Source organism: Pongo pygmaeus, chromosome 22, assembly GCF_028885625.2.
Source record: "Pongo pygmaeus isolate AG05252 chromosome 22, NHGRI_mPonPyg2-v2.0_pri, whole genome shotgun sequence".
Taxonomy (NCBI): domain Eukaryota; kingdom Metazoa; phylum Chordata; class Mammalia; order Primates; family Hominidae; genus Pongo; species Pongo pygmaeus.
The window spans coordinates 25,924,530-25,938,703 of record NC_072395.2 but is presented as its reverse complement, the minus strand read 5'-3'; the positions used below and the strand labels follow the sequence as shown (position 1 = coordinate 25,938,703).

Below are 14,174 nucleotides of genomic sequence, written 5' to 3'. Positions count from 1 at the left end.
GGCTCAGGTACTAAGGTTACAGCTGTTGTGCTGGTCCTAGGCTCTGAGTAGACAGAGCCAAGATACTGCAGTCACTGGGATGGAAAGATGGATTGCCTTCTTGGCAGTTTGTTTCCATGGGGTTAGAAGTTGTAGCTGCTCAGCTGCAGAATGGTGCACTACCATGAGTAGGTGTGGTGTAGAGGCAGTGAAGCCTAGGATATGGGAAGATACAGTGGCTACTGGCCCCCAAATGAGAAGCCACTAGCAGTGGCTTCAGTCTCAAGATGCCATTACACTGCAGCAGCTTCGATAATAGGGCAGGAGGAGACACAATGTAAGCTCCTTGTTTGGAGTAACATAGACATGTGAACTCCAGGCAACTCCTCAGGCTGGGCCTAGGACCTGTAAGGACCTGTAAGGACTACAGTGATTGCTAAATGCACTAGTTAACTTTAATAGCTTAAAATATTTTCTAAATATATACAGAAGTGTATATATATATATATACAGAAAAAAATGTTTTTCTAAAAATATATTTTTTCTAAGCATATATTTTATTGCTATTTTGTCTCAAACTGTCTGGAATCTTCAGCACATTGAACAGAAATCATGATAATAATATCTTCTGTCTCATTCTCAATCTTAAAGGAAATATATTTTAATTGTGATACATAGTCTCCAGAATTACGACATAATAAATTTCTTTTTTTTTTAGCCACCCATTTTGTAGAAATTTGTTATGGCTGCCCTAGTAAACTAATACAACATCCAAACATTGAAATCCAAATCTATTCTTTCCATGTCTTTTTTACTTCAGGAGTAAGAAATCAATTTTCTTTCTCATTTCTATAGTACATTTTCTCCACTATGACATTCATCAAAACCTAGATTGTATTTTAAGTATTTGTGTTTAATTTCTGCCATATTTGATACTAAGATTTTGATGGAAAGGATTAATTCATATTTGTATAATCTGATAGTGTATTTGGTACACAGTGTACATTTATTTGTTATTGAATATATTTAATTTGGTTTCTAAGTTGGTGCTAATAAATGATCACTGCAAAATTCTAATTTATAGTTGTACATTTTAATAAGGGAAAACAGAGGGAGTGTGCCCATACATTATCAGTTTTGTTTACTTGACAGGCAGAAGGAGCAAAAAGCTACCTGTACTGAATTCATACCCATCCAGGTGCCTGCAGAATTACCTTTTCAAAAGTAATAGCACTAAAGCTATTTGTATATTTTATGCTTCATAAAGTGCCTCTATTTCCATTACTTCCTTTTGTGTCACATGGTTCCTGCAAAATAGCTATTTTTAACAACTTTATTTTACATATGAGAATACTGAGAATGAGAGCAGTGAAATGACCTCATTTTTGAAGTACAAAGTCAACACCTTTTCACTTCCACTGTAGCGAGGAGAAAATAATACTACCAAAAATATCATCACGACTTTCATGTTTATTGTGTGTCCAAAATGTTTTTGGTACCATATAAAAAATATAACAGATAGTCAAGTTTAACAAGTCGTTATGTTTGGCAGTGTACAAATGAAGTTGACCAAAAATAATCCGAAGCTCAAAAAAAAAACCCAGCTAAACAGTATGATGATTTAACAGGACAGTGTGTCTATATCTAAAATTTTGCTTCTACTAGGACTTAGCATGCACAGTTAATATCTGTACACATAGCCACTAACATAACTCTTATAATTAAAATAGGAGTCTAGAGTGATGACAATCAAAGGCTTTATATTTTCCATTAAGTAGTTCTTTTATTCATTGTTATTGTAAAATACAATTAGTCTTTCTATTACAAGGACTTTTCATAATGCAAATCTCAGGGAGAAGTACGTAAGAAAACTTTTAGCTGGGAAATGAAACAATACTTAAGAGATGCTTTTAATCACTAGTATTAGAGGTACATAAATTTTACTTTTCTCTCTGCTGTTTTCAAACAAATATGAAAGAATAGATTTCACTTTGGGTCTTCAGTAGCAAATGATTTATGTCATTCTGTACATTTGTATGTTTTAGATACTTAACTTTTTCTTTGAACTTAAATATTCAACATCTGCCATATTTGCAAACACTTTCAAAGATATTTGAAATTTTCTGTGAATAATGTGGAATTCATTATAGCCAATTTATTCTACTTTAAAAATAAACTTGTGAAAAATATACACACATGTATATATATACACACATATATGTATATGTATATATATACACACACACACACATATATATGTTGATGATGGCACCAAATACCTAGAAAATTTTGTAGAAAGCAAAAATTTATGTCAAACAATCTAAAGGAAAACAGAAAAAAATAGGAATAAAATAGAATTTGGGAAAACTATAAATATACAAATATATAATAACCAAATTATAAATTACTAAAATAATACATAAGATAAAGAAAAGCTAAAAATGTATAACAATAAGGTGGAATCCACGTGGTAAAATGTAATACTTTTTCTACTATGTCAATGTATGTTGTAATGTTATGAATAAATTGGGTAAAGATATCAGAAATTCAGTATGCCTGTACATTTTGATTGTCAGGTCTAAATATATCATGTATTCAATTGAAGAGAATCACAAGCTTAGTAACATGAATAACATTTTATGCACATTGGTATCTCTAAATTCTTTATAAAATATTTTAAAATATTACTAAATATTTTCAAGACAATTTGTACTTTAGAATTATAAACAAGGAAAAAATAGTTAACATTATATTTAAATAGAACCAGAGACTGACTTGATGCAGTTCCCTTGCATTTAAAACAAAAAGCCAATTCTGTAACTCAGTAACCCATATGTCTAGCAAAGGTGGTTGGCATGACACTGAGATACACTGGAGGGTCTTCATTCTAATTCGGGATTATGCTCCTTTATAGTGATCTCTAGTTTTTCCAGGAGTTCACATGATGGTATCTCAGTTTCCACGTGGCTGATTTAACATCTTCATTCCTCAGAGAGTAGACGATATGGTTCAACAAGGGAGTACAGACAGTGTAGAAGACAGAAAGAAATTTGTCCACAGAAAGTCTGCTAAAAGGCCATATATAGAAATAAATGCAAGGCCCGAAGAAAATAATCACCACTGTGATGTGGGCAGTTAATGTAGAAAGAGCTTTAGATGACCCACTGGAGGACCTGTGTCGGACACTGATCAAAATGATCGTGTAGGAAATAATTAAAGCCAGAAAACAGCTCAATGATATCAGGCCACTGTTCGTTAGGGTCATAATTTTCATTTCATATGTATCCATGCAAGCCAGCTCTATCACCAAGGGAAGGTCACAAAAGAAGCTATCCACCTCATTGGGACCACAGAATGGCAGGTCCACCGTAAAAGCCAAGTGGCTCACAGAATGAAGAATGCCCACTGCCCAGGAAATAGACACAAAAATTATACATAGCCTCTGGTTCATAATTGTACTGCAGTGCAGAGGCTTACATATGGCTATAAATCTGTCATATGCCATAGCTACAAGCAACATCATCTCACTCCCAACAAAACTGTGAAGAAGGAATATCTGGGCCATGCAACCCTCAAAGGAGATAGTCTTGCACTTAACAAAAAAGTCTACAAGCATCTTGGGGGTGGTAAAGTTAGACTGACAGATATCAATGAAAGAAAGATTACTGAGCAAGAAACACATAGGAGAGTTCAAATGGGAGTCAAAAGAAATAATGACAGTAATTAAGACATTGCCTAGCACTGATGTCACATAGACTATAGAAAAGATGGCAAAAAAGAAAAGTTGAAGTTCCCAGGAATTAGAGAGTCCCAAAAGTACAAACTCAGACACCATCAATTCATTTGTGTGAGCCATGTATCCAATATGCAGTTACCTAAAAAAAAGAAATCAGAAAAATGTCACAATGATTGGCATTACAATACCTCTAGTTTGTAAACAAAAGAAATATAGTCAATTATAAACAAAAGAAATAGTCAATTTAATTAGGTTATATATATTTATGTATGTAAATACTCAGTTGACTAGTATTTAACACCCATGACAGCTATGAAAGTTGAAAGAGTGTGAAAAAGAGGATTAGATATGAATCCCTGTCATAATTAGAAAAAACTACACATACTAAAAAAACTAAAATATAAAATCAGAAACAGGAAAGTATAAGTGAAATACATTAATAGCATAAATGTTCATTAAGATTAAAGAGATTATGCCAAAGTGGTAAAATAAGTTTTAGCTGGATTAATTTCTATTTGTGCTAAAACTTCTCTAAAGTTTGAAATTTCCTAGCCAAAAATGAAGGAAAAGTCTATTATTTCAAGTGAAATGAATAACGTGAATAAAGATACAAAGATAAAAATATAAAGATTTACTTCATTCAGGAAGCTGTGAGTTGAGTGGCCTGGCTGGAGGAGAGGGCATGCTAAGAAACAACAAAAATTAAATTAACGAATGGTCGATCAGGAGCAAATCATGAATGCAATTAGCCTTAAATACAAGACAAAATGGGACTGAGAATCATAATGTCCTTGGAAGTATTTTAAGAAACAATAGAAGCAGCCAGTCATGGTGGCTCACGCCTGTAATCCCAGCACTTTGAGAGGCCAAGGCAGGTGGATCACCTGAGGTCAGGAGTTCAAGATCAGCCTGGCCAACATGGTGAAACCCTGTCTCTACTAAAAGTACAAAAAAATTAGCTGGGCGTGGTGGTGGGTGCCTGTATTCCCAGCTACTCGGGAGGCTGAGGCAGGAGAATTGATTGAACCTGGGAGGCGGAGGTTGCAGTGAGACAAGATCACACCATTGCACTCCTGTCTGGGCAACAAGAGTGAAACTCTGTCTCAAAAAAAAAAAAAAAAAAAAGTAAAGAAAAGAAGAAAAAAGAAAAGAAAACAATAGAAACAATTTGCTATAATAAAGAAGGAAGAGCCAATGGTGACACTCTGAAAGTTTCTCTAAAGGTCAAGAACAATTTCTTTCAACCTTTTAACAAATAGTTAATCAAAGTTCACCTTATGTCACATAAAAACCAATTAACTGTAAATGAAACAATAACCAACAATGTTGTTTTCAGTCTCTTTCTTGACTGTGTTTTATCTCTTTCTATACATACCTGACAAACTTGAATTTGTCAAAATCTCTAACACCTTTCAGGAATGGTCCTTTAAAAAATATCTTATATAGTTCATTTCAAATGCATAAGAAATTCTCAGAAAAGTTAACTAGTAAATAAATTGCTCTTAAATGTTTTTTGACATTTTGCTTAACACGTGGCCACTTGGTCACAGAGAAAACCCTACACAACCTTCCTGAAGTGGTTCAAGAAACATTTTTGACCTTGGCTCTGTGTATCCAACAGTACACAACAGATATTCATTTGTCCTTATACTAACTGAAGCTCTGCACCCCTCCATATTCTTCAGTGGTTTGTTAGAACCAGGTTATTTAGACATGACCAAAAGAATAAATATTTTATATTTTAAAAGTTAAAATTGTATAAGTAATCGTAAACCAAATTAAAAAGTGTTTAAACTGTTTTCAAGCTTTCATTATGTAGTTTTAACCTGGATTTTGAAGCACTGTATCCTACACCTTCAGGGGCTTCCATGTTTGCATTGGTTATGATATGTAGTTTTAAGTACAATGCAAGCCAGGCACAGTGGCTCACGCCTGTAATCCCAGCACTTTGGGAGGCTGAGGTGGGCAGATCACGAGGTCAAGAGTTCGAGACCTGCCTGGCAATCATTGTGAAACCCCATCTCTACTAAAAATACAAAATTAGCCGGGTGTGGTGGCACACACCTGTAGTCCCAGCTACTCGGGAGGCTGAGACAGGAGAATCACTTGAACCCAGGAGGTGGAGGCTGCAGTGAGCCGAGATCATGCCACTGCACTCTAGCCTGGGTGATGGAGTGAGACTCCATCTCAAAAAAAGAAGAATACAGAAACCTAAGTTACTCAAGGATGTAAACAGATCAATGAGGCATGAACTGACCTAACTACATGTTTCCATGATGGGATCTCATTTCCATGTGGTAGATTTGGGGCAATGCTGGCATGTCTAATCATGTGTATACATGAGCAGGGGAAACGAGGAAGCAAAGAAACACTGAAAAAGAAAGATATTCCCATTCCTAAGAGTAAAAAAATTCCTAAAGAGCTATAGTTATGAATTTTAAAAGATAAAATTTGACACCATGAGGAACTGTTTATAGCATTCAGTTCATTGTGAAAAGCCTATTAAATATAGTTATTTAATGGAGTAAAAAATTATTTTTATAGGTTATTAAGCAAAAAAAATCCTGACACAGAGCATGCAAATAAATTTAGATTCTACTACTACTGGTATAGAATATATACCAGTTCTTTATACAGTAGTAATAATGAACCATTATAATTACAGTAAAAAATGCTCCATAATTGAAATGTCATTTGTGATAAGATTTGCCACTTAAATGAATCACACAGTATTTTGTACATACATCTATTATAGCAAATATTAGAAAATGTGCTTTATATAAAAATAATATTAATAACATTTATAGCATTTTCTATGTTCTAAGAAGTCTCCTAAGCATATGGCATGCATTTGTACTCATTTAGTGCTCAAAATAACCCTACAAAGTAGCTACTGTTCAAATATGCATTTTATAATTGAGGGAACTGAGGCACAGAGAAGCTTAGGCTAAGTAAATTGCCCAAGTTTATACTACTAGTAAGTTGTATACTTGTAGTAATGACTCCTACAGTAGACTGAGAGATGCTTTTGGACAAACAAAGCTAAATCTTATGAGTGGTAGGGTGGTGGGGCTCTAAAGTGGGACAGGCTTGGATTCAATCTCAGCTCCTAAAATTTCTAATGGAATGAACAGTTCCTTGAATTTTCTCAACTCCTTTTCTACCATGTGAAATGGCGATGTCACTTGTAACCTTTCAGAGTGGAACATAATAGACATTTACACGGGAGTGGGGATTGAAAGAGATGAAAGAGGGTGCTCAAGAAGACAAAGGGGGAGAAAGAGGGAGAAGAGAAGGAGCAAGAGGAGGAAGAGGAGGAGGAAAAAGAAAAAAGAAGGAAAAGGAGAAGGAGAAGGAAGAAGAAAGAGAATAAAACATGATTAACAAAAAATTGTTAAATAATGTTAGTGGTATTATTCCTTTTTCAAAAATCATCCTATCTTTGAAAAATATATTTTTTGAAAATATCCAAATTTCCCACAAATTATATCTTTTCAATGTCTAATAAATGATAAGGTTTTTAGTCTTAATTTTTCAAAATATAGGAAACAACTAGAAATTCCTCTTCAAACTAACTTCCTATGATTTTTTTAATGCAAGTAGAACAGATCAGGTTCAACATTATATCTCATTTTCTTCTTAATAATTAAGGTAGTTAACCAATAGTATAGACAAATAACATTTGCTACTTTCTAGCTGTGTGACTGAACTTAAAAGATAAAACTGGATTATCTCTAAAACTAGTTTCATCTCTAAAATTCTAAGTGCAGAGGCAGTTATGGAAACACATGGAGTTTATAAAAGTCAGCATTCTTTGGACAGTCCACAGAGCACCTAGAAGCTTCCTCATTATTGAATCATTCATTCCCTCATTGCCACTATACCTCAGAGATAGGAGTGTTTTCAGATCCCACAATACACCATAAGAAAATTTCCCTATTCTTGGTGTAAAACCAAGTTGGATACGAAAGGGTTGCTGTTACATTAATATCTACTATACAATGTGTTAATGGAACTCTGAAATCATAAGTATGAATACTTTTTCTTGTATTTATTTTAATGTGTAATACTTGATTACCTATAACCCTAGAAGCAAACAATAAAGGATATACTACTGACCATTATTCTACTGTGTATAGCTACACCTTTCTTCATTGGAGGCAAAGTTTGATAGTCAATAAATATTTGTTAAACTAATGGCTACAGAGTCACTGAACAGAAAGCATAATCGGGTCAGAGAAGGGACAGACAATGGTTGTAACATATGTTCCTCTGTTTATCAGATTCTGATCCTTTTCTTACCAGGGTTGCCCAAAAGCAGTGCAGTGGAAGAATGATATAGACAGAGAAGTGGAGAACAGGAATGTTCTTCCAGAGGGAGTTTTCAATTTGAGACATCAGTAACTTCCACTTTGCTATCTTCTAGTTGCTGATTTTGCATCTATAAGAGATCTCAATTTTTTCTGTAGTGCAACAATATGTTCACAATGAGTGTATAATACTTACACTTTGAAAAAGTTGTCCAAGTCTTTGACTTCTTCCTTATTTTCTCCAGTTTGGTGTCCTCTAGTTTGTTTCCATTTCCCACTTTCTGCTATGAGTCTTCATACTGAAAATATTTGGAATATAATCTTAACTTGATGCATTTTAACTTGGTTCCCTACACTATGCCGTATGGAAGGAAACCTCTCAGGTCCTGTCCTGAGGTAGTGAGGGCTCTGATCGCCTCGCACTCAACCGAGCAATTACAATATCTTAAGGCAATACAATATAAAGCCTTTTAACCTCATGCTAGAAAACTGATTTCATTGGTGAAGCAAGAAATCACCCTTTAGAGATCTGAGGTCACTTCCCAGTGGGAGTAATTATGTTTTACAAAATAATTTTCCAGAAATGGAAAAGAAAAAAATGTTTGTTTGTTTGTTTGCCAACTAGTGTATACATATGAAAGCAAAAGATTACTTGGTTTTAACTGAATATCAGTCAGCAAAGGAAGTATTCAGGTATTCAACTCCTGATTTTCTGTTAATAAAACAATCACACAATCTTAAAAATGATCACCTCGCCTCAGGGTGTTTCCTCCAATCACAAGGAGCCCACTTCTTCATAAGACAGTTCAATCTGTGCTCCACTGTTTCTACCGTCTGTAATTTCAAGAGTAAATCTATTGCACTTCAATATTATGTTTCTTCAAATATTTAAAGAGGCTCTCATTTATTCCCTATATAAATTTATTTATCTCCCAAAATACATCAACAGCCTTTTTCAACTATATTTTGTGTAAGTTTTCTAGATCTCCACAGGTTCTGATGTTTCAAGTGGTCATCTTTAAGTAAAAAAATTGAAGGTAAGATTCCCTATTACTTAGCGTTTCTCCCTATCTTCCTATCTATCCTGTGTGTATGTGTACACCTTAGTAAAACATTCACATATATAAGCATTTGAGCACAATGACACATATTGCAGCACTGACTGAAGGAGAGATATACTGGAAAAAACCTAAGTACGTATATATATAAATTCGAGAGTGGGGAAATATAATATTTTAGTGTGATGAAATACATTCAGTAATTAAAATTGTTAAATAATATTTTGTACAGGAATATGTATGGTTAAAAACATAATGTTGAGGGAAAAAAAGTTAAAGATTGTAAAATTGTGTTCGAACTTTTATAAACCAAATCAATGGACACACATGAATTAAAGTTTTAAAATATCCAGACTGCAAAGAAAAATTCAAAAGCATAAAGCCTAATTTAGTATCTTAAGGGAGGTATACAATGACAAACAGACAGTTAATGGTCTATCACAATAGTAAAATAAGGTTAGATTTCAGCAGCAATGATTCAGGAAAGACACAGTGTCAACAAGCTTTTGTTTTTACCAGACAAGCATAATCTTGACTGTTTTTCATGCTGTCTGGCTTCTAATGGTTCTGCTCATTTTATGAGGCTGCTTCTCTAAATGTACTATCAAACATGCAGATAATGCCAAATCCTCCTAATAATTACGTTTTGCTCAGGGTGATTAGAAATCGTTTCTTTTGATTACGTAAAATAATCATTATTAAAATAGCCTACAAAGGTTACTAGGAGATAAATTGTGTGAGAGTAGACAAGAAATATTGGCAAGAGAAAAATAACCAGAAGTAACTTTACCAAATAAAATAAGAAAAGCTCCAAGGTGAAATATTTTGGTCCATGCTCTCTGTCTCTCTCTCTCTCTCCCCCCATACACACACACGCACACACACACACACGCACACACACACACACACACACACACACACACAGAGTGTGATACGTATAAAATGTATATATTATTTTTAATTATATATATTTATATATAAAGAATACATGAAACAGAATACTATCCAGAAATATAACCAAATATATATAAATTATAGTTTATAATAATAGTTATTTATAATAATTTAAAGAAATGTAGATTACTATATAAATGAAATTCATGGGAAAAAGTAAATTTCTATCTGCATACAGTAATAAAAGAAAAATAAATTTTAATTGGATCAAAGATTAAGTTTTAAAAATTAGAAAAAAGTATGTGAAGTTTTTTTATAATCTTGGAGTTGGTAAGGCCTCTAAAGCATGATGTTAAAGAAGCCATAAATATATGGCTATGTAATGGATATAATTGATTGACTTAATCATTTTTAGATTTGGTATATCAAAAAACCCCACAATCAACATTAAATAAAAAAGCAAACTATAAAATATGTGCAACACATATGACCAATGAGACTAATTCCTTGTAAATAAAAATATTATTAGTAATTAAGATAAAGAAATATCAATAAGTAGGAAAATGAGCAGATGCACAAGGAGTTCAAAAGAAAAGAAATACTCTACAACTCTATGACAATAATAAGATCTCTTTACCTTACAGATTGAAAAAATGTCAACATAATTTGGAGTAATTTGGGGAGGAAATATGTTAATTCATTGTCAATGAAAATCTAATTAGAAACATACATTTTATACTTAGTGAACATATTTAAAGCAGAAAACAGGTAACATTTTAAGAGACAAAAAATATGCCCAATTAAAAATAAAAACCCTGTTTCTTATTTAGAGAAATGTAAAATAAACAAATAGGAATAAAAAGAAAAAAATAAGCTTTCTGTTGTCTGTTAAATTGGCAAAGGTGGCAAAGAAAAAACATGAATTAGAGACACATTGGAAAAAGACAAACATGACTGAAGTCACAGAAGAAGAGAGAACAAGACTAAAACAATAGCCGAAGAGATCCTGGCTAAAAGCTTTCCATAACTGAAGTATGCTTCTAGCCATAGAAGCAAGATATTCAATAAACCACTAGCAATAAATAAATAAATAAATAAATAAATAAATAAGAAAGATCATAGTAAATCCTAGAATTGTTGAGAGAGGAAGCACAAAATCCATAAATGGATCAATGGGAATGTTGGAGAGAGAGTCCAATCTATTCCTTGTCTATTCCTTGTTATTCCTTGTTATCTGATTGTGAGTATTTTAGCTACTGGTGACATAAAATTGCAAATTAACTGTCATTTCAATGAGTGTATTTCATTTTGGAGTTCACATCTCAAAAAATGTGAGTATAATCTCAACAACAGCCTCTTATCTGAGGCTTTTAAAGGCCATTCCAATCTTCTTTGTGGCTGGAAGCTTCCCAGAAAAATGGATCCATGATATGTCTCTATTGTCACACCTCTTCACTGTAAATTCAATAAATTCCAGTTTCTTCACTGTAAATACTTTTGTCTATAATTCCAGAGGCAATCTTTGTGGAATCCTATATCCATATATCAAACACTCTGTGCGCCCTGGAATTGTGTCTGGGGAGGAGGACTACAGGTATAGAAAGAAAACTCACATCAGGAGTAGGAATGAATTCCAATAAAGACAAATCACTACCTCCCCTTCAGAGGAAGGGGTGTGATACGGTTGATTTGCCACCAAATGGATGTGGTCTCTCTGAGGAATGGCACCATAACAAGGTTGCAGCATGACTCCTTTCTGCCAGCAGACCAAGCATTCAGGAGATGTAGCAGTGGTATGAGACTAACCTTGATAAAAGAGAGTCCATGTTTTTGGTCCCTGATAGGCATTGTTGTGAAGTACAAAAATCTACACACTTAGAGCCCACTCACATAGGTTCATCCTCATTCTTCCCTCCCAGACTACATTCCTCCAATTTTCAATTTTGATCTTCAAGACCCCTAACAAGCTAGCAAAGCCATTTTCAAAGCCCATGAATTCATGTTTATTTTTACTTGTGACCAATTCTCCATCTAAATTTGATAACTAAGTGCAATGTTTATGGCTCTGGTCAGTGAGAGAATTCTTCCTCCTGAGTGTCCGTGAAGGTCATATGAGTGAGTTGTAATGCGACAGCAAGTCCATTTTTTATGGCTGTGGCCCATGAGAGAATTCTTCCTCCTGAGGGTCTGTGAAGGTCATCTGAGTGAGTTGTAATGCAGCAGCAGTCCATTTTTTATGGCTCTGGCCAATGAAAGAATTCTTCCTCCTGAGTGTCCGTGAAGGTCATCTGAGTGAGTTGTAATGCGACAGCAAGTCCATTTTTTATGGCTGTGGCCCATGAGAGAATTCTTCCTCCTGAGGGTCTGTGAAGGTCATCTGAGTGAGTTGTAATGCAGCAGCAGTCCATTTTTTGGCTTGCACCGGGACATAGAATGAAGTCATCCATAGAAACTCTCCCATGAGGCCATAATATTGACCTTAAGAAAATATATTAATGCCACAGAAATACTTGATAAGGGATTTAGACTACCTGTTCATACCAATTCCTAGTGCCTTTATACCTGCTTCAGCATGGTCCTACACATGCCATTTCCAATGTGTGATGGCTTGCTGCTGTGGCAGCTAGAAATTATGATTTAATAAATCTGATAACAGTTCACGATGAGCAGTGCTTTTCACATAGGCAGTCACTTGGAAATCAATGATCAGGTACTTAGTCCCAGATAAGACCCAACAGCATACTAAGATCTATTGTTTAAACAGTAAGCAGTTGTCTTCTGCAGAGTTTTTTATCTGGAATCCTCAAAGTATTGTTATTTATCTAATTGACTTTTGTAAGTAATCTACACAATGTCCTTATTTATCATGGATATCTCCATTTCATTGGATTCCTGGTTGACATAGCCTAAATGGCAGGGCAGTTTGCACTGAAGACCAGAATTAGTACAAGGACCCACTGAAAACTGGAAATCCTATGAATCAACCTAAAGTTGATCTAAAGTAATATTTACAAAGCAGTTTTTATGCTGCCTATAACATTCAATGATCTTGCAAGAACTGTGCCTCTTTCTTGGTGGTAAAGAATATAAAACAAACTAATGTGTATTTTATGTAGTGGGAGGATGGCCTGCCCTAGTGTATTGGACTCAACACCTAAATGATTTGGCAGAATTCTGAAAACATCTAAGGGTTATTGCTAACCTTCTTGTATGTCACTTCCTACTCACAGGTCTAATCAGTGCATGCCTTCGATGTGTGACTAATATGATGTTCTATAGATTATCATGACCATTAAGTTCCCTAAGGACTATATTATGACAGAGAGTAAAAGAGTTTGAAAAAGCTGAACAAACTATAAATATTCAGAAAGTTATGGAGTAAGAAATGTGACTTTTTAAGGGTGAGAACTCCATCACAAGACAAAGTTGAGAGGTTTTCCACAACTTTTTGTTGACATATTAGTAGTTTTATGATATCCTTCATGTACTCGATATGAGGTTAAATCTATTGGAATTTCAAGATATTGCAAATACAACATACAATGTGGCAAGGATCTTCTCCATGGAAAAATATTTATGATGAAACGTAAATTTGTTTAAAAAGTAAAACACCTATGGTGAAATACTGGATCTTGGCTCTGCTGACAGATCCATTCCACCCACACCCCTCCTTTATGTTCCTCTAAAGACCACCCTGAAGTGCCTTTGCAATCACCTACTCTGTTTTTTCCTGGAGGACTCTGTTACTCTGCATTCCTGGAAAGTGTACCTCTGATACTTTCCTCCTTGTCCTGTGACTAACTTGACTCATACTGTTGCTAGTTGTCTATACTTAGTCAATGGAACTAAAGCTTCATCTTTTATCCCGTTGGCCTTTTGGGGTACTCTCCCCACTAGCCATGACACTGTCTCTCTGTAAAGTCTGAGGCATCACATCAGCTCCTTCGAACAGCTTCTGTGCTGGGCATTGTCTGAAGGGCTGTTCCTTGTCAGAAGGACTACTCATCAACTTAGTTCATAAGCATAGCAGCTTAAATTATGAGATCTCAGGAAACAAAAGTTTGCCCTGGGTTTGGTAGCTTCCCTTCTTACTTTTTAAAATATTCAGATTATCAAAAGCAATTTAGGAATATATTCATCTACCATAAACAAATCCCCTAATATGGTAGAGTTTGGCTTAGCCAGGGAGAAATATGT

General features: G+C 34.5%; 1 protein-coding gene across 1 annotated transcript; it reads right to left on the bottom strand.

Annotated features, from left to right (window-relative positions):
* Nucleotides 1–2,202: 2,202 nt before the first annotated feature.
* On the bottom strand, nucleotides 2,203–3,849 carry LOC129022355 (olfactory receptor 4K1-like). The gene has a single exon (XM_054468464.1). The coding sequence runs from the start codon at nucleotides 3,833–3,835 to the stop codon at nucleotides 2,900–2,902; it is 936 nt and encodes a 311-aa protein (XP_054324439.1). The 5' UTR covers nucleotides 3,836–3,849; the 3' UTR covers nucleotides 2,203–2,899.
* Between the last annotated feature and the right edge of the window lie 10,325 nt (nucleotides 3,850–14,174).